Source organism: Nyctibius grandis, chromosome 3 (assembly GCF_013368605.1).
Source record: "Nyctibius grandis isolate bNycGra1 chromosome 3, bNycGra1.pri, whole genome shotgun sequence".
Taxonomy (NCBI): domain Eukaryota; kingdom Metazoa; phylum Chordata; class Aves; order Nyctibiiformes; family Nyctibiidae; genus Nyctibius; species Nyctibius grandis.
In genome coordinates this window covers 153,037-174,402 of record NC_090660.1, presented here as the reverse complement: position 1 = coordinate 174,402, position 21,366 = coordinate 153,037, and the positions used below count along the sequence as shown (strand labels likewise).

At 42.1% G+C, this 21,366-nt stretch overlaps 1 protein-coding gene across 5 annotated transcripts in view; it reads right to left on the bottom strand.

Annotated features, from left to right (window-relative positions):
* Nucleotides 1-21,366, bottom strand: part of HECW1 (HECT, C2 and WW domain containing E3 ubiquitin protein ligase 1) — a 257,027-nt gene that overhangs the window by 111,394 nt on the left and 124,267 nt on the right. For 4 of the 5 annotated variants that reach the window (XM_068396194.1, XM_068396192.1, XM_068396195.1 and 1 more), the window contains one exon: nucleotides 14,827-14,934. In XM_068396194.1, coding sequence (XP_068252295.1) covers nucleotides 14,827-14,934 — 108 coding nt within the window. Of the gene's footprint in view, nucleotides 1-14,826; nucleotides 14,935-15,947; nucleotides 16,004-21,366 lie in introns of those variants that run through there. The other variant, XM_068396196.1, reaches the window with a different exon arrangement.

Genomic DNA, 21,366 nt, shown 5'->3' with positions numbered 1-21,366 from the left:
TCTTCTGAAGCTTGCCCACAGAGTCACCTTCTACAGGAAGCATACTACAAGACATTTGGGATTCATTCACAATTTCGACTGCAGAAGGAGAAAGCAGGTAACTTTGCTGCATTTGATTGAGCCACTCTATAGTGAAGCATTTCTTACATTTTGCCTTGAGATGGCCCGCATGTGGCTGCTCACCCGTGCAGAAAACTCCTGTTCACAAGGGCACTTTGATTAGGTGCCACTGCTACAGTGCCTATTGTTAATTTCCCTGAGAATTTATAAGACAAAGCACAAGCTATCAAGAAGGAAAACATCAAAAGGCTGCTAAGAGGTATTACACCTGTTATTACTTCTCACCTTAGAGCTCCCTCTGCCATCTCCTATTTCAACTACTTTTATTTTTTTCTTTTCTAAAACACCAACTTCTGTTCACCATTTATTTGCAATCTAATAATTAGGAAAGAAAATTGCTGTAATCACAAAAGGAAACATGACTTTTTAAAACCCAGCAATTCCAGAAGTATCTTACTCGATACCAGTAAAAAGAAGGCACTACAAATGGGTGACATTAAGTCAAAAGGCAAGATAAAATATCCTGACTGTAAAAAGACCAGTGAATCTAATGCTGCAAACATTGGGTGAGAGTATTTGTTTTCAAGTGCAATAAAAATATGGAACTGTGGGGAAAAAAAATACTATGAAACATATGCTGCATTTGTGCAGGTTAAAAAATTACTATCTTGTAACATATACTGGAATAACAAGGAATGGAAATAGCACATTTGAACAAGCAAGGAGACAAAGAATCACAGGCAGCCTAGACAAGATACTGCAGAGTGAGGAAGGTTTATTCTTTAGAAAAATGTATCAAGATGTACATTGGGAGATTGTAAAAAATAGTCTTCAAATTATTGTTAGTTCCTATCGATTATAAAACCGTACACAGACATCGGTCACCTGAAGGTGTCTGCCAGACGGCCGGCGCGTTCCCTCTGGCTTCGCACTTCACTGCAGGGACCCGTGGTGCACGCTGCAGACGTTCCTTCGCTGGCTGGGGCTGACACTTGCCAGCCTCCAGAGCTGCTGTCCCGACACCAGTAACTCCCAGCTGGCTCAAGCCCATCCGAAAATGCTTCAGTCGCACACACAGGTGACAGAGAGGAAACATTTTTTATAGTGAAGGCTGAGGTCTCTAACCACAGCACGCTGAACTCCCCCGGGCTTTGCTGCACCATGAAAAGGAAACCCCAACGCAAATCATCAACAGCCTGAGCAAGATCTAACAGCTGTTACGTGACAACACACCGGGGGATGACTAGCCAGTCCAGACTGCAGATAACCTAGAATATTTTTAAAACACTGTTTTTCAGAAATAAGCTTGCAGAGAAGCCAGACAAAATCAAAAGCAGAAGCAAAGGGCATCTGAAAAAAGGAAGCACCAGTGGAGAAAAGATGACTTTGGAGTAAATTCCCTTTGAATCACCTGCACATTTGCTAATTTATACTTAAGTATATATATGTTTTTTCCCCTAATTTGCCAGTTACATACATAAAAATAGGACACACAATCCTAATCTTGGCACTCACATTCGTTTCTCCCTACAGCCCCAAGCAAAAGATTCTCAACCTTTGCTGCCCTACATGGGGCAACACGGAAGAAGGAAAATGCTGTGTCTCTTCCTTGCAGTCTGGCAGACAGATGTCAGCTTCCTGGGCCTGGGGTAAGGCTGAAGACCTCAAGTGTCCTGCAGAGCCTGGGCCACTGCTTTGCCATCTCTGGCAGAGACACACTGAGCGTTCAGATGAAACGCTTCAATGACGCCGGGAAACCTGGGCTCTGTTTGAACCTCTGCCTCTGACTTACTGCAGAAGTAGTTTCACTCTTTCCTGACTTAATTTCCTGCTCTGTAAGATGAAGAAAAATATACTTCCAGCAAATCAACCCCAAGGAGAGAGGAATATGAGTGTTTGCTAGTCCTTCCATAAGCCAGTTCTCATAACAACAGGGTGGTTCTTCAGTCCCAGGAGAAAAGTATTGTCTTTTGCAAAGCACCACTCACGACATTCAGTACGGGCCCTAACAAAGCGTACTGACATCTGGGAGCAGAGCAGCTCAGTGACAGCTCAATTCCCAGCAGGTGCATGCTGTGGCTGGTGAATCTGCCTCTGCAGAGGTAGGGCACTACATACACGCTTCTGTACTGACCTGAAGGGATTGAACTGAGCAGGTCATCACAGGATTTAGCTCTACTTATTGCTTAAGCTGCAATCAGGCAGGTCACACTAAAATTGAAAAGTACATTCCAGATTTCTTTTAAAGCATTTGTTTGTTCAGATGTCCCCCTACACCTATTTTCCCTTAAATCACAGACAGGATTGTACTTTAAAAAAAAATCCTGGGCTTTAACCCTATCACTCCCAGTATTATAAATCCCACTGAGAGAGCACAGCATTCAGACAAGCACTGTATTTGGCACCTTGCCCAGCAATGACAAGGGGAGAAGGAAGGAATGGAAAGTGAGACTGAAAGTTACTGGTCTAACTGGCTGGTTGTAGGTGCCTATAGCCAACACACAGAGCGAAAGAACTACTGTGGAAGGAGAGCTCTTCTGGGATGCAAACGGTCATGTAAAACTAATGCAATAACATCAATGGCTTATATGTTTTAAAACACAACTTGCAATGCCAGGAAGGTCACACAAAAGTATCTGCAGGTAACTTGTTTTAGTTCACTCACCAGGACAAGAAAGAATCTATTAAAAAATACTGTAAATGCAGGGTTGTTTTTGCAAACATCCTTCCCATTATCCATCACCAGTAAACACGTCTTTTTTGGCAGCATTGAGAGCTGAAAAGGAAAGGGCATTGAATAGAGCCATGAGTGAAGTTTTGAGACCACAGGAGAGGAACAAGCTGTCCTACTGGTTTGAGTTTTTCAATTCTAAGAGGAGAGAGAACGATTCCAGGATGGGTTTGCAACAGATTGGTTTGTAGGTTTTTTCTCCTCTGCTACCTCTGGGAATTTCTAGTCTGAAACCCAAATACTTGAGCTCTCACCTGCTGTGAACTGACATCATCTTACATAAACTAATGGATCCATCCTAGTTCACGCACACAGAAGATCCAGCCTCTTGTTTTTCAAGCAGAGATCCTTCACTAGCACATGTATATTCCAGATCTGAAGTCTCCAGCAGGCTCCTAGCAGAAGATGTGCATTTTCACCATGTCCGTTTGGTCTGTCAAAGAAAGCCCTATGTGCACGTACATTGTCCACCTGTATAATGCTAATGCTGTCATGGACATCCAGCTGCTGAGTGCCACACTACGACTCCAAAGGAGGTAAATGTATTTCCAGTACTGTTGTTTTAGTTTTGATGGTTCGTTTTTTCCAGCTCCTTGCTGGCTTGGAGAATATACCTACCGTAAAGTGACTGCCACGACCACAGAGACGGCTGGCAGGTACTGCTCTGAGTCAGCTGCCAGCGTGCAGGAATCTTATGTCAGCCTTGACAAGCTGTGGCTTCTAAAATGAAACAAAAACTGCTTACAAGTGTTGTGTTTATTCTATCCTTTTAAATATTTTCCAACATCTAGACTATATGCCTCTTCCACACTAGCTGTCAAAAGTCTGATTCATCTCATTAAAGCCAACAGAAAAACTCCCACTGATTCCTGTGGATGGAGACCACACGTACCTCTTCTCATTTTCCTTCCAAAAGAAATAGTTCCCTCAGCTGTAATCTGTTCCTTTCACACGTCACTCAGTCCTGCTGCCCTTCTCCAAAATATTTCTAAAGCTCCTGCAATCTTTCTGTTTGAAAATAGGCAGGTAAAGAAAAAAATGTGCTAAATGCCCTGCCAACTGGATTTATATTCCACAGCACGTTACATGCACAGGTCAGCTAAATCATTTACACGCGTCACAGAAGCACTACTTAGCGTTTCACTGCATCTCAAACGCAACAAATTTATGAAATTTAGAGAAAGAAATAGATCTGTGAAAGCAAAACCAGATTCTATTTTCCAAACTGCACAAAACCTAAATGAGCTAGTTCAGACGCAGAAACTTTATCTTTGCACATGTTATATATATCTAAAAGGTTTCCACCGAGTCGTTTTCTAACAGAGGAAAGCACAATATGAGATTTTTAATCCCTCGTAGAAGCTCAGCACCCTTTGTAGAGAAGCAGCAATTACAGAGGTGCCTGCTAGGGCTGCTACTCTTAAGGCTATGTCAGGGTGTGCATGATTAACCCAGTTTTCACGGTTTCACATCTCAGTCACAAAACACCCATGTACTGGCCTTAAACCACCACAGAAAATTTAATCCCAGAAGCAATTTATTTAGTTACTTTTTCTTCTTGTAGAAGTGCAAAGCGAAAAAGGGAATTATATACAATTTTCATGCTTTGGTATGAATATATGCCAGGGAGAGAGTTAATAATTTTAAACCAGCAAATTCTGACACCCTTGGCTGAAATCCTTATCCTGTTTAAATTAATAGCTAGTTCTCTCAACTGCAGCAGGGACGGTATTTCATTCTCTGAGTTCTGGATAAGCTCAGATCCTGTTGTCCACAGAGCTGCTCCACGAGAGCAAGTGCCATGCCTTCACCCATTTAATTTACGGCTGCCTTGAGCCTGTTCCAGTTGCAACATAACAACATATTAGCTCAAACCCCTCTGAAAGACATCGCTGTAGATTATCACACTCCTGCACTGTCACATGTCTCCCTGTTTTAAGCACTGCTAAGTGTTTCTCATACAACTAGAGATGGGGTGTTTTGAAAGAGATGTTCTAGAGAACAACTGGAATCCCCGTCCCAACAGCTGCCCACAGCTCTCGAAAAACCCCCTTCACACAAATCAACACTGGCTTCATCTCCATCCCTTCCCCAGACACAGCCACCGCTGACGGTGTAGTACAATACGCACAGCACAGGGCACTAGAGTGGTGAGAGCTCTGCTCTACTACTGACTATAAGGGAGAGTTTACAAACAGTCCTCAGACTTCTGTCAATCTTTTTGAAAAAGGACCATCTTTTGCAACACGGTTGAAAGCTGGCATGAGTTTCCAGGATAAGGCTTTAAACTAAGCTTTTAGTTTGAGTTGACTGTTCCTGTGAACTCTCTTGCCTTTGTAAGGTAGAAATCACGGGACACTTCGTTGACCTGCTCAATTGCCACCTACTCTTCGGTCAGGGAAATCAACATAGCTGCAGCTGAGATTTCTCCTGGCTAAGTTTCATTTCTTTCCCACGTAAGGCGGAGAGAAATTCGAATAGAAAAGCAGCATGAACCCAAATAAAAATTCCCTCTGCACCAGAACATGAGAAACAAAAAACACAAGTCAGCGGCTTTCTGTTAAGGTCCCACAACTGAGCTCCACACATCTGAAGGCTCCAGATGACATGAGCTGATTCAGCCCCAAATGCTTGCTCACATTGGCTAGCCTAGGAAGATGCTGAGGCCTTTAGGAATAGCACTGGAGATGACAAACTGCCACAATTGGAGCAAGCAATCCAGTAATTACAATTGATTACAAGGCCAGTAATCAGTCACTCCAAAAATGGAGTGGTGGTGAGAGATGACTTTTAGTAGAGAACCAACACAGACAACTAACTGAGGTAGCATCGTCTTAAACACCACAGATGATTCTGCCCATGGTTGCCCCTGAACTGAGCCCCAAAAATGTCACTGTATGCCTTTTCTTTTACATTTTCACTCTAATACAAAAAAAGGTACATGATCGGTTCTCCAAAATCTAAGTCAGAAAAAAAGAAAACAAAGGATAAAGCCAAAATATACAGAAATTCATTTCTCATTTTTGTGACATGCCATGCATAGACCTCATGCAGTTCACAAAGGGAAAGGAAAATGGTGACTCTGTTAGCTATGCAGATTTAATAATGCTCACAGGCAGCTCATAAAGCTTACCATAATATCCTGCAAACGGGAGAACATTTGAAAGCCTGAATCCAGAAGTGTGCTAATTACAGAACATCACTTAGATGTAAATCAAGAAATCCCAGGCAAGCAGAAGGAAGGAAATAGTTCTGCCTCTCCCCACGATCATGAGATGCCACAGTAACAAAAAAAAAGTAATTAGTGTTTTGTAAGTGAGCAGGACTGGCTCATTCCACCTCAGCAGCTTGGATAAACAGCAAGTTAGTAGGAAGACAAACCGAGACTCTGAAATCTCTACAAGCCCCTAACAGACCTTGATGTGTTCCAACCGTAGGCTAATTTTAACGAAGTAGAAAAGGAGAAGCAGAACTGCAGCCACACCCCTGTGATGCCTGTGCTAGACAACAGCAGCATTAAGAAACTTTTCTGTGCACAGATTGACTCTTGAAGCCAGAGGCAGGAGAGAGAGGTGTCCCCAAGACATGGGCTGCACCAAAAACTGCTGCCCTTCCAAAGACCTGACTGCTGAGCTCAGAGGCACCCTCAGAAGCCAAGAGTTCTTGCCCACGAGCTGCCTGGGAAAGCTCCCTGGTGCTCCTCTACCACAAAAAGATCACACATTTATTCCGAGTGCTTTTTCCCCTTTGTGTTTGCACTCTCTACTCTGAGGGCTTTGTACTTCTGCCACCCAGAAGTCTCTGGCTGGGAGAACACTGCTGGCAACTTACAACCACCACAGCTTTAATTCTGATAAATGTGCACTGCTCATCTTATTTCTAACCCCCGCTACACCTCATGCTTGCAACACAGCAGCAATGCACTTCATAACCAAAATCGATTTTGTTTCTTGTGGTGTAAATTATTTTCTTTAAAAAAAAATCCATTCCTGATATCTCTGTGCATTTTATTTATAAGATAACTACTTTTCCCCTGATATTTTTTAAAAAAAGTTATTTTTAACATTTCTTTTTGGATCTTCCAATGAATAGAAGTCATTATCAAACTTGCAGGGTATCCCAGCCATGCAAAAAAAATGGGTCAGGAAAAAAATAAAACTGAGAGGCACAGAGAAAGACTATCTTTGAAAGTGAAATAAGATTTGTTCCACTTTTATATCTGCGGCCTGAGATGTATTTACATTTAGGTTATATCATTATTATTATTTTCTGATTAGTTTTAAGCAAACAAAAATGACAATGAGGGTAATCAAACACCAGAACAGGTTGCGCAGAAGGAAATTCCATCCTTGAAGACAGTCAAACCTTGACTAGACAGGGTCAACTGCCTTGAGCCGGCAGCTGGACCAGACAACCCACGATTACTAACAATCTCATTTCATATCTTTCTCATAGTGTGAAGGGGCCACTAAAAGGAAGCAAGATTACCAGTATACGCAGTCTAATCACAGATTGCTGCCTTAAAATGGCCCCGAAGCAAGAAGCAATCAGACCTGTAGCACTTACTGTCAGGAAGGAGTCTAGAGCTACAAGTGAGCTGTGACAGCTCACCCCAGGTACGTAAACACATCACCTCCCCACATCTTTGCCTCCTACCACCTCAGAAGTGAAGGAGCATCTGCCAGGCACACAGGCTCTACTGCCAAGGGAAGGGTCTGCAATAAACACTGCTGTCTGCTCCTGTGAGGTCTCACTGTAGCAGCTGCTTTTGGTAAAGGAGACTTGGAAAAAAATCCCCAGGCATGGTAACTTTTAAAGAGAGAACACATAATGAAATTAGCATAGATAATTTAATGAAAGGGGAAGGACAGAAAGAAGCATCATTATGGAAATTTTATTAATAAACAATTACAGCAAAAGTATCTATTTCAAGGCTGGTTTTATTTACTTATTTATATAAAGGTATTAGCACTGAGATATGGGAGGAAATTATACCTGCTACTAATGGGGTAAAGGGAACATCTAAAGTATTGAAAGGGTTGGAGAGTAGCCTGGAAGTATCAAGCACTATTCGTCTGAGGCTCTCAAGATCCTATTACCTATATCAAAGAACTTGCAGAAAGATGGTTCTGCTGGGCAAAAGTGTTTGAACCCTGCAGGGAGACAGTAACTCATCCTTGCTGACGTCCTGCTCTCTGAGTAAGTCTATTCTGGATATAAATTATGTTCTTGACATCTGGGAGTCCTATAGCAGGAAACCTTGGACCAGGAGTAAAATGATGGACAGAGCTAAATTTACCAGCTAGTTAGTGAGAAAAAACAATTATCAAAAGGCTTCCTGCATCATATATGGACTGTTCCAGAAGCAGGACAAGTTACTACAGCACTACACCAATTTTGCAATTTCTTTAAGCACTGCCGTGAAAAGTGGAGAGCAGGTAGCGTGGGGACCAGCCAGGCTGTCCCAGCATGGTGTCACCAAGCACACATGCTGCAACACAAGCATGTTCTTCCCTGTGTGGGAACAAATAAACAAACAGCCCTGATCTCCACAGTACAAACAAAATATGTCAAAGTGTCAAAACAAGTTGTGGAAAGGGAGGGAAAGAGAAAAATCTGATTTGCAGCTAAGTCTCTCAGTTAAGCTACCACAGTGCAACCATGCAGGACGCTGAGAAATAGCTGTCTAATGTCCTGTGTGGACTGACCTATGTGTCCGTTTATATGTTGTTACCTACAATCCCGGCACAGAAAGACTCTGTTAGAGGAAAACTAACAGGAAATCTAACAATGACAAAGATTAAAGGGCTGATCAAAGGACCCAAAGCAAAGGGTTCTTGAGGAGCCCCAACAGCCCTGAACATGAAAACGCCTTCATCCAGGCTCAGACTGTGATCCTCTTCCCAAAGCTAAGCCTGGCTCCAATATGAATATTAAACTACTACGAGGGTACCAAGCTGAGGAAAAGGAGGAGAAAAGGAGGAGGAATTTAAAAATTGTGCATAGGGTGAAAGATAACCAAAAAGCATCAACAGGACTACTACACACGCAAGGAGATGAAGAGAAGGAACCTCAAAACTATGGTATTTCTTCCCTGGGAGAGAGACAAGCAGCAGATGCACCTTTTGGGGCACAAGCCTCTCATTGCTTCATATCTCTTTTTTCTCTGACACCTTTAACCATTCTGCTAAATAGCCTTCACACTGTTGAAGATACTTCTGTGTTGCTCCAGTTTTTCCCGTCTGTGGACTTCTGAAGGTTAAAGTCATGCAGCATATCCTAATTTCTCAAAGGTACAGCAGGATGGACTTCACCAGCCTTACCTCTATTTTCTCCCCTCAAGCACTCTTTCATAAAGTGAAGCGCATGTGATTTGAGAGACATTGGGGTAATGAAAATGGAGACAGGAAATTATGTTAGTGGGCTGGACTTGTCAACAGCCTGTCCAGAAAAAGGAAAACTCTGCAAATACTCCAGCTTCATTAGAGCTTTCGTTGACGTGGCTGTGCTTCATTTATTTGCAAACATCTGAGGCTACAACATCCTTCAATTATTCGTACTTTGAAAGTGGCCTTTATCTCTCCTTCCTAAAGCAATGCAAATGATATGTTTTCCAGAGAGAGCCCCAGATAAAAGGGCTGATTGTTTGTCAGTTCTGGGGACGTCTCTGTACATATTCTGTAAGCACACACATATATGGCATATACTGACCATGACCTAGAACATACGCCTTCTACCTGCAGACGTACCAGGACCTCCCTCTGATTTTAGTTGCATGCTTTTTTTTACCATTATTTCCCCGCTAGTCAATAGGAATAAATAAGTGCAGTTTCTGCTCTCCGCAACGCCTATCATCCATCTTTGCTATCGATAAACATGCAGCAACAACAACAGCAACAAATTTAAACAAACAATTGCTGCATAAGCTTCCACATAAAAGTGCCACACAGATGACTGGTTACACTTGGAAATAGTTTCCTTAGTTGCCAGGTAGCAAAACAATCTACAGAAAGGCCAGTAGATTAGCGGAGGTCCCCAGGTACCTGGCTATTTTTCAGTACGGTTTTGAATAGTGTCAAAACTTCTCTCACCATTTTAAGGATACGCTAGCTTGACACTGTGCTTACAGGACGATGCTGCATTGCACCTCAGTGAGATGCTCTCTCGCACACTCTCTGTATTGCTGAATAAGCCAAAAAAGCGTGCCAGCAATCGCAGTGAAGCAGGGCATGTTTACTTTCCTGGAAAGCCAATGATATGCTGGTTCTTTCACTGCAGTGCCCTCCGAGCCTTAACACAAAGCATAAATCATCCTTAGTGGCATTCAGCCTTCCTTCCCTCCTCCTTCTCCCCAAACCCCAACCATTTAATGGTTACAGGGATGGTTACTGTTTATCACTGGCTGTCATCAAAACCCAAACTGCCAGACTTCTGCAGATGTAGTGCAACATCGCCTCTGCAGCTGTTCAGGCTTTTTGTCTGCTGGGTATTAACAGGAGAGGAGTTCTGCTCTGCCGGCATTCGTGCTGTAATTTGGATGCAATTCCCTCTCTGGCTCACACCAATTACGTATCTGTCTGACAACATTATGTGGCAAGTTTGTGATATGCAAAGTGGAAAGGCATACCTTCCTCTGGGAAAGATACTAGTCCTTTTCAAGGTGAAAAAGTATATCACTATAAAACAAACACAAACTGTAAACGGTTATGGTATCTGAAAATGCTGTCTAAGTACGTGTTAAGACATTATCTTTGTGATAGGGCTCTCTAGATGGTCTTAAACCAGGCTATCAAATTCAAAAGCAACATGTATTTTGCCCAAATACCCCCAAAACATACAAGCATGTTCCAAAAAGCAAGAGCTATTTTGCATTGTCATTGACCTACCACACAAAAAGCACTTTCTTAACCTTGTGGCATTTTAATTATACCTGAAACAGTAACCCTTAATGACTCAGACCGTGCCACCCCCTGAGAACACTGTGAAAGCATAGTTTAAACACCCGAGAAGCATCTGAACTTGCAGAGTTTCAGTTTTCTAGAAGTACAAGTGCACTTAACACAAAAAATGGTTTCAATTTCTTGCCGTGTTTTCCTTTGTGTTCTCCACTCCTGATGCACTTCTACAAATCCCTCACCATACTGCCAGTTTCTTCTGCCCACAGCAGCTGCACGTGCACAATTTCTGTCTAATGTGGTCCTCCAGGTCGATGGTTTTTGCCAGTAATTATCATTATGACTGCGTCCAACAGAAGATGTCTGCTGTGATAATCTGCCACCACGACAAAAACTTCCAGCCCCTTTTGCCTTTACTCGCTCCTATTCCAATTCCCAGAGCATTGCATGCAAATTACTATCTACAGCAATTAGATGTCAGTTTTCTGTTAAGTACCTAAATCACAGTTTTATGTCTAATGACTACAGATTACATAGTGTCATATTTCACTTGTTTGTTAATTTTCAAAAATGCAGGAAAGAAAAGATAACTAATTGGGGAATGTTAAGGCTTTTGAACAAAACACTCCCAAATATATTATATATGCCTCCAGATTCAAAATATAGAAAATGAGTAACAACTCTCTGTTTACTTGACCTCATTCCTAATGCTTCTTTTTTCATATTAATGGGAATTTCACTGTTACAAATCAGCCAATCTTTAATATCTTTGGTTTTTCAAGTTCCGTCGTATAGCTCTTCAATTGAAAAAGAAAGGTTCCAAAATGTCTTTTTCAGTTCTCACGTCAAGAGCCAGGCTGGTCACAGCAGAAGGGTAATTTCCTTAAATATTGTACAAAAACACTCCATGGGGAGTCCTAAAGCCTAAGTGTTAGCAAAAGAAAAACTTCTACTTCTGAGATTGGACAGGACGATCCCCACGGTCCCCCAATAATAAGCCTGTTTTACCTCACACAATAGCACCACAAAAATGTTAAACCTTTACACATTTCAAGGACAGGAATCAAACCAGTCTGCATGAGGTGCCTTAAGTTCTTGGGAACTTTAAATTCTCTGTGTAAGGCTGGTTCTTTATTTGGCCATACTGTGATTTCCCTTTTATTGTGGCTCCTGCCAGCTACGATGGGCCAAACTCTGCAGTGTACACCATAACATTTTCTGAAGCACTATTTGGTTGATAAATTGCCAATATTGACTCATGTGGTGAACAGATACCAAGGTACAGACAGAGGAAAAGCAAAAGCAGAGATTAGGGCTGCCTTCGCAAGCGAGCTGCTCTCTTTTATAGAGAATTAACGCTACAATCAGCAAGACTCCAATGAATGGCAAGTTAAGGGAAGTATAACACGATGCATAGAAAAACAACATGGATACCTTGAAAATCAATTACCACATCTTAGCTACCTACTACATGCCTTGACAACCACTAAATAAAAATACTACCTACCTCAGGAAGTGCCTGAGCTACAGACTAACAGAAGCTAAGAACAGTCCAGCTAGAAGACCCACACTAGTTTACCTTTACACCCTCCTCAAGTCTGGCCTATTGGCCATTTTTGGAGACAGGACATGAGGTCAGGTTAACTTTGGACCAACATGGCAATTCTTACACCATGTTACCTCTGAACATGCCCTTGCCCTGTCCTCCAGGTTCTCTCAGTTCTGTAGCGAATGGCAAGAAAAAGAAAATAGATTTCTTAGGTGAGTTTGATTTTGATGACTAGCATCTTTCCAATTCCTGCAAATGGCACCGTATCGTGTGCAATGCAACATAAAAGGAAGATACGATCTCTGCCCAAAAACTGCAAGTCTGAAGGAAGGTGATTTACACCGTACTCTTTGGATACATGAGGTTTTCAGACACTGCAGTCCTTAACATAACATTTGATCAACTGCAAAGCTGTGTGCTTTCATATGTAAGTCTCAACAACGAGCAGGAACCCTCAAATATGCCTTTAGATATATAAAATTCACATACATCAACATTTTTCACTGCTTTAACTTTCAATAGTCAAGTGCCTCTAAGAGCATCCGCACGTGCTGTTATTTACTACTGCCTACTTCATTTTCTCCTGGTTTAATTCTGCACAGGGCCATGATTTGTCCTTGGTGAGTGCACCGGTACATAATCTCAGGGCTGAGATTCACAACCTCATGATGGCAGCATAACAAATTACCAAGAGGAAGCAACTCATCAAGCGTGGGCTGCCCAACTACAGTGTAGTACGACTCAGTTTTAAGCATCAGTGAAGGATGGTTATGCTAAGTTGCATTTTTTTTACAGTTAGAGCAAGTGAAGCATGTACATACAATCAATTAACAACAGCTACTATGTCTCAGCTAATGGGGGCAACTTGTTAAGCTGACATAATTCATCATGCAGTTGAGCCCTTAATGAAATGTGGTCCACCTGAAAAGGCTTTCTCCTAAGCATTTCTCACATTGTCTCTTTCTTTTCTGTTGTGGATTAGGCAGGAAAGCTACCAGCAGCCCAGTCCCACTTCCACTCTTCCTCAATAAACCAAGGTACTAAGGCCTCTTCAAAACCCAGTTCTGGGATTTTATATCTCCTCCCACTTCTTTAACAGCTAAACAAAAGCATGATCTGTCTCACAGATTAATAACTACAGCTCAAAGAAGCAGCTGCAAGTTAGAGTCTGCTTTAAAGGTTAGGTTCTGTAACGTATTCCTGCCCCAAAACCAGGATAACTAAAACCAGTGTTCTTATACATTAATCAATTTCCCATAAATGCATTTTTCAAAACACAGGATATGTATGTCCTGTAGACATTTCAGCAGCTCCCTTAATTCTTTAGAACAACATTCTAAATTTAACTTACCAGTAGGAATTACAGACCATCAGCAATGCTACACACTGCAAAGAGATAAGCCATTTCTAGGACTGAGTATCTGTAAAATGTCTGCATGCAGCACCCTTGCTGATACCAGATACTTAAGGTCAAAGTCATAGATTAATCTAATCAAGAATAACTCATATCCTTTCCAAATCCTTTAGAATTTAGGTTATATCACAGATTCCCTTGATTGCTCTCAAATTCAGTCTTAAACAGATATACCTGACTCTCATGCAATTTATAGATGCTCTTACAAAACTCCTGAATTTTGCACAGCAGGCTAAGGTAGATCATTGGAAACATTCAGCAAAATGGAAAACACTGACATTGCTGCATGCTAGGCTTCTTCATGCTTAACTCCTCCTTATGGATACATATAGCTCTTTCACCACAAAGGTTTTACTATAGATCTCAGTCTAGTCTTGTGAGTACCCTCCTTCTGTTCTCCAAAGATGACCATGAATTCCATTCACACTAGCACATCGTAACTCTTAGAAAAGAGGAAGGCCTCGAATGGTCAGATTCACTTTGGTCAGGGATTTGGGACAGACAAGCCTGGAAATGTTAACTTGCTGTACAAGGTACACAGTACTTTGCAGAAGTACATTCAGTGTTTCTGTATTTTAATTGCTAATGGGGTGGAAAAGAGTTACACTGCATTGCATCAGACGGCCTGGGTAATATATGAATATAATGAGGAACAATTAATTTGAAATCAGTGTACCTTGCTGCAACTACATATTGTTATACTTTTATCAGTCTACATGATGATCAGAACTCGACCCTTTATCCCTCTGAATCCACCTGAATCTGGTGGATGCCAGATGCACTGTGAAGTTTTCCAATTAAAAGTCAGGGTGAATCTTCCTGGAGTGAGATTATGCCCCCAAGTTTCTTTTCCTTAACACCATATTAAAGTTAATGCAGCTCATTACTAATGATACAGTCCAAATAACAGCAAATGGATTAAAATGCTTATTCATAACTGTATTAAAAATATGTTAATAAGTCAATGTCCACAAAATTTATTTGCTTGCAGAAACTGTGCTTTTCTACTCCATAAAATGTTTCAGTGCTCTCAATACATTCAAAGATTTTGGTAACGTTTTTGGCCTTTCCTAAAGGACATATTGGGCATAAAAACATCATTAGAACAACTTAAGCAGTTCAATTATCTTTCCCCAGTGACTGAATTATACCTTAGCAGGACTGGAAAAATACTTACGCTCCACAAAGTAAGAGCTGGCATCAATCTTCCAGATAATCTGACCACGGTGAGAGCCATTGACGCCACGGTTCTTGTAGTCCAAAAAGTTTTCGGACAAGACCTCATCTATAAACAAAGAAAACAGTCTCAACAAGCGCCTGTCACAAAAACATGCATAGCAGAGAGTCAGGCTAAAAATACACCTTTGGCTTGACAGAACATACTAGAGCCGCTAGACAGCTTGGCACCACATGTTGAGAAATTAGCTTTTTCACTCATTTATGTTTTTTAAAAGTGCTGCTCTTCTTAAAAATCACAGCTTTTCCCAAAATGTAATCTAAAAAAATATATCCCTACAAAATTCTCAAAAATGAAATCATCTAGCTTAGCATGGATGAACCCCTACCTAATTAAACCATAATTATCTAGCTGTAAGAGAGAATAGTAGCAAAAAATAACCCCGCTTTGCACCAACTCTTCCCTTAAAAACCTACAGAAAATAGTTATGTGTAGGCATCTGTACTACACTCACTTATATCACAACAGATGTGGTTATATCGTGCAGCAAAGGATATTTATTTTTGAAGAATCCCCCTCACCGAGTGCCTTCACAGCTCTCGGCCACCAAAACCACACGACTGACAACAAAACGCCGTCCCCTCACAGTGTTTTGAGACACCTAGCAGCTGCCAGACTACCAAACTGATCTTCAGAGACGTAATCTATAAAAATAAATAATCTCTAAAATGTTGCTGACAACCAAGGCTGAGGAAGCAACCGCCCTGCACGCACAGGGCTGCGTGTAAATAAAAGGCGGGCGGGTAGAGAACCTGAGGAGCGGCCTTCTGGTGGGCCACAGGAATAAATATTTAGTCTGCTTCCAAGTTTCATTTTAGACTGCTTCAACAAGCTCTTTTCCAGACCAATCTGCAAGTCCCACACAGTGCAGATGTGAGCAAACACATCCTGGCCTCCAGGCAAGGGCCTGGTTCTTGACCCTCTTTTATCCAACAGCTTAAAAACCAGCCCGTGAGGCCGTGCCGCAGCCGCAGGGCCACGCCCGCCATCTTACTGGCTTACACCGGGCTTTCAAGCAAACAAAAACACACATATTGCCACCATTTCAAGCCAGCACTTACCGTTTTGATCTTCACTAAAGACAAACATTGCAGCAAAAATAAAACAGACACACGGAGATATTGATAGCCTCGCAGAGTGCAGCAGGGCTCGTGGCCAGCAGCCTGAGGGAGCCCAAAATGGCCGCAGGCTCCAGCGGCTGAGGCAGCGACCCGGGAGGGGCCCAGCTGCGGCCTCATCGCTCTGGCTTCAGGCGGGTGAAATGGATTTCACACCTGTGCCCTGCCAAAGCGAAAGGCTGCGACCTCTACCTACAAGACCAGCCAGCAAGCGCCTGGATTTCTCCTCTCAGCAATGAGGACAGTTTTAATTTAAACAGAGATCTGTACAAATGCACTTTAACTGACTCAACCTTGCTAGGGAAACAATCCTAGGTGGGTGCTGAGGTTCAGTTCTGAAGACAATTATATTAATTATTAGTCGCCTTAAAAGCTGAGGAAAAATGTGAACCACTCAATCCAAGATTAAAATACATCAATTTCAACACTGTAAAGCACTCAATGGTGCGACCAGCTGCGGAGCGAAGAGGCAGCTCAATGGACAGAGCCAAGGAACTAAAGACGAACATATATATATATATATATATATATGAATGTTAAACACAGTAGACTTCTAAATCGAAGGAAACTATGCTTTCACTGAAAGAATAAAGCGGCAAGCAGATGCCAGTGTTGCCCAGTTGGTTTTGCACAGTTGTGCTCACAAAGGAGAAAGGTAAGCGGGCTACCAACACTGAACTCTTTGGTGCCACTCTCTTGAGGGATTCACAACAGAAATCCTTTTAAAGAGGTCATTAATGATTGCAATGGATAATTATAAATGGCAATAAAGGTATCTGCAATACATTCTCCCTTCGGTGACTTTTTAATTGTCAGTAATTATTTCACTATTTGTGTTTCATGCTCTGTATTGAAGTGGAAATCTTTCAGCATATTCACATAGTATATCTCTGCAGTAACCCTTCAGTATGATTTCTGTTCTTCCTCTGTACTTTATAGCTGGTTGTGCCTTCTTTTAAATGCCAAATTATATATTAAAAAAGGGCAGATAAGTATACACTGTTGCTCTCAGAGCTTTAGCTGACTAATGACTACCTTCAGTAAAGGACCATCCTGGATACAGATTATCCAGAATTACCCACATCATTCTGTGGAAGTGGGAACACTTACATACACACAAGGAGATTTAAACCTATGAACTGTCCCTTTTGCTTTGGCAGGGAAAACACTTTATACTTAAAGGTCAGCATATACTGAAACATTGCACTGAGCTGGAGCCTGGGAACACTGCCCAGCCCCTCATCCTGACAGGGCACAGAAAGCATCCCTCAGCTCAGCCATGCTCCTCTCCGCCTTCACCACTCGTGACGTTTATTTGTCATATTTAGTCTCTGTAAGCTGCTGGAGATGGTCCATGTTATGGCCTGCCATGTTATTAAGATGTATGGGTAATTACTGTTCCTCAAGATATACTGTTTATAAAATACCTTGCTTGCTTAAGGAGGCTTAGCTGAGCTAGACTGGATGGCCTTGCTTAAGAAGTCGCAGACATTTTAGGACAGAGTTTAGTGGCACAAGGGATCCCAGAACCAGATTTAAAACGCTGTGTTCACACATAGTATCTATGGGGGCCAGCTGGCACTTCCACCGCATCGGCTGTTGTCTGCTTCCCGCAGCTGGCACAAAGGCAGCGTGAACTCTGCGTCACGCCATCTCTCCAGTTTGACAGAGGTGTCGACATATGCCCATACCCAAACAAAATCACATTCCTATTGCGAGCTGAGCCAGTGGGGATAGCTGCAGAAAGCTCTTGCCTCCTTTTTGTTGGAAACACGCAAGAAGCCTGAAAAACCAGGCTGAGAAACAGGACCACTCTCCATCTGCACGTCCACGGTAGAAGACCCCTGAAGGGAAGGGCTAAGCAAGTTGGTCTATGGTTACAACTGATGGGCGAGACCACGGGAAAGGTGGAACAAGCTGCTCCGACTGAGTGGCATCTGCACGCTGCCTCCTGCCGCGGAGGTGAGAGACAGGGCGGGAAGGACAGCACCCAGAGCAAAAGGTCAGGTCCCAAAGCACATCAGGGGAGAGATACACACACGGAGCTATTCATGCGCACGGTTTATGGACAGAGGCCACTGATGAAATACAGGCTCAGGCAGTAGAAAGGATATTTTAACACGAGTTTACGGAGCTCTGCAACATGCAGGTCACCTCAAGTAGGAGCAGTGGAGCCTTTAAGTACAAACACATTTTTGTAAATAAAACATATTTACAAATGTCATGATTTAGAAATCTAGTACGCAGATCCTCTCACAGCCAGATGTAAGCCCTGTCTGTCTCTCTTGAAAAGCTAGGTCCTTCTCTCCTTCCAAAGAAATAAAACTTATTTTTAGTCCAGCAGAAATTTACATTAGTTGGGCTTTTTAAGCCAGATAAATTTTAGCTCTAGAAAAACACATGCAGGTCCAAAAGGGAAGTCTTTCTCTTTCAGTTTTTGAAAGTATGTATTTTTGGAAGGTGAAAGATAAGACAGACATATCCCCTGGGAAGTTAAAAATAGCAGTAGATGAAACTGGTCAGGAGGTTGGAATGTATGGCCTGATCGACCTGTTTTAGTTGGCAGGTGATGCTATTCCAGGCATGCTATTCCCTGAAAATGGACATTATGTGTGTAGCACATTGACAAAGAAAATTGTGCATGTGAAATACACAGCTGTTGAGTGCACCACAGAGGTAACAGATGATACGATCCGTTAAAGAGAGAGTATGTGCAAATGAAAACTAATTTTATTTCACATTTCTACTGACAATCCCTATAACAAAGGAACTGACCTTAAAAACATGTTGCATCTTAATTCCCAGAGGTAAATGGTGAAATGCTTCATTTCACCTCCACACAAAATGAAGAGCAGTGTTAATGCTGCTCCCTTTCATATATTTCAGCCAGCAGCTAATGGCTTTTGACATTTTTCCAATGAAGCATTGTAATGCATCTCCCTCCCTCTATTTTTGAAATGAGATTAACCTTTAAGCTAGCTCTCTGCTTAGCTGGCAATACACCGCAGAGCCTGAATTTGGCCCCACTTGGCCAAAAATCAAACACTTAGGGATTGCTCTCAGATCTGCAGCTTTATTTCCCTGGATGGTAAAAAGCTAACTAATTAAGGAAGGGGTCAAATGAGGAAGTATTCGGGATGTGCTGCCCTTTGAACGTCATCAGCTCGTCCTGGAGCTGGAGACGGGGAGCCAGCAGACATTGCCCTGTGCCTCCCCTGCTCTGGGGCACACAGAGATGCTGGCTGCCTCTTGCTGGCGAGAAGGAAGGTGGCTGCAGAGCTTCAAATCTGCCCTGGGACAGGAGCAGCAGCAGCCAGACCTCCCGCATCTCACACGATCCCTAGAGGAAACAGGGAAGGTGATACATGACCAGGCGCCAGGCAGGCGGGGCCTGAGCAGCAGCCAGAGGGACCAAGGCACGCTAGAGGCAAACATTAGCCAAGGGCTTTGGGAACCAGCAGCAATTCTGACGGACTGATCGTCCTCACTGAACCAGGCACCTCCCAACACAGCCTTTTACTGCTAAAAATATTCTGCGCTGTCACTTCCATGCTGAGCGATCCCAACACACCTCACAAACACTATATATAGAGAGATAAAGAACCACGGCCAAAGAAAGCGATCTTCCAGATGAAAGAGAATAGCCAATTGACAAAAAACCACACTGCTCTTCAGAGGAGTTAATGAAAATGTTGATAAAGGGCATCCCTCAAAAAGATCTGTAAAAAACATAACAGTGACTTCAAGTGCTGTCAGCAGCCTACACTAACCAGACAGGACCTCGGTACTTGAAAGCTTGCCTGAAATTCCCACCGAGCAGCAAGCAGATAGTCAATACATCTGCCTCAGAAACACTAACAGAGTTCAAGTTACAAATAGCCGAGTGATCCTTTTGGTCAGCTTGGTTTTATCCAAGAGGTAGAAATGAAAAACCTACTCCCCTTTCTCAAACAGTATTTTGCTCATATATATGATCAGCCTATCTTCCCACATTCTCCAAAAATAACAGCTACAAAATTTAGAATAACCTGGGCTACCTTCAAAGCAGCAAGTAATTAATACGAGACAGGAACACAATGTCACACAGGTACCTGAACTCGATACACTATTCCAGTCTCTTATCCATCACTAATTTGATTTAGCACTACATATTACAACACTTGCTTTCTATAAACTTAATGCGATTATGGCATAAAAATAGAAGGTACATTTCATGTCTTGATCCCTTATGAATAAGAAATGCTGTACTCCTGACATTACAGAAGGACTTATAGTTGTTAGCTGAACAGATTTGCTTTAGCTTGAAATTTAAAAGTGCTTTTGGTCAATATATACATCTATACTATAATGACATATGAAGATAGATAGAAAAATGCTTTTAAAAATCATTTTCTGTACAAAGAGGCCAAGCTCTGGTTGTTCTGTTTTGCAATTTGCATGGAAAGCTGCAGGAAAGTGACATTATGAAGCATAGAATATCAATAAAATAAAATTATTTTGCAAGATAATACAAGTATAAGCCATGGATAAGCTTCCAGTTTCTGATGTTTCTTCTTTTACCACCCAATTTATCACTTGAAGAAGAACACAAAACGATGACAACAGCCTCTACAACTCACAAGTGCAGCTTGTGTCAGGCCATCCTTTAGCATTACAAAACCTAGCCCTTTGAAGCCGTGCTTCCAAAGAGTTGTACAATACAAGTGGTCACCATTCTGCAGGAGAGGAGCTATTAAACAGAAATGTATGCAGAAGATGCAGATAACAATTTCTTATTTTTTTTTACTGTGATATCTGTGTAAAAAGTCACAAATAATGGCTATCATTATAGGAGTCGATAAGAACATTTCCACTGACCTCAGCAGCTACAGATCCAGCTTTAACGTGGATTGAAACTTCACTGTTAATTCATTTGCCAATTTCTGCTGCAGACAATGAATGTACTGCAATTTACAGTTAGCATCCCTCCTTCTGTAGCTTCTTAGGGAGAAGAGCTCTGGAAAACAAGGGCCTAATCCTTCCTTCATGCTGAAAGCTCAGTCCTTGACCTAAGAGCTACGCATGTGCTTGGTTTCAAGTACACGAATGGTTCCACTTTCGCCCCACAAAAATGAATCCCCTACCCAGTTAAAGAAAAGTAAATTGGAGGAGAGTAAATGTGAACAATGAGTGGAGAACAGCAGTGAGAGGAAGACACGGCAAGAGAAAAACCAAAGGAAAGTAGGGAGATAAAAGAGCATAAACTGTAAGGAAACAGGGATAGAAGTTGGCAAAGTTGCAACAATTCTTGTCACTGAGTGCAGAAGACACTGTCCTAAGTAACACTGCTCCACAGGGAAAAGTAGGCGTGATAGGTTTAAAA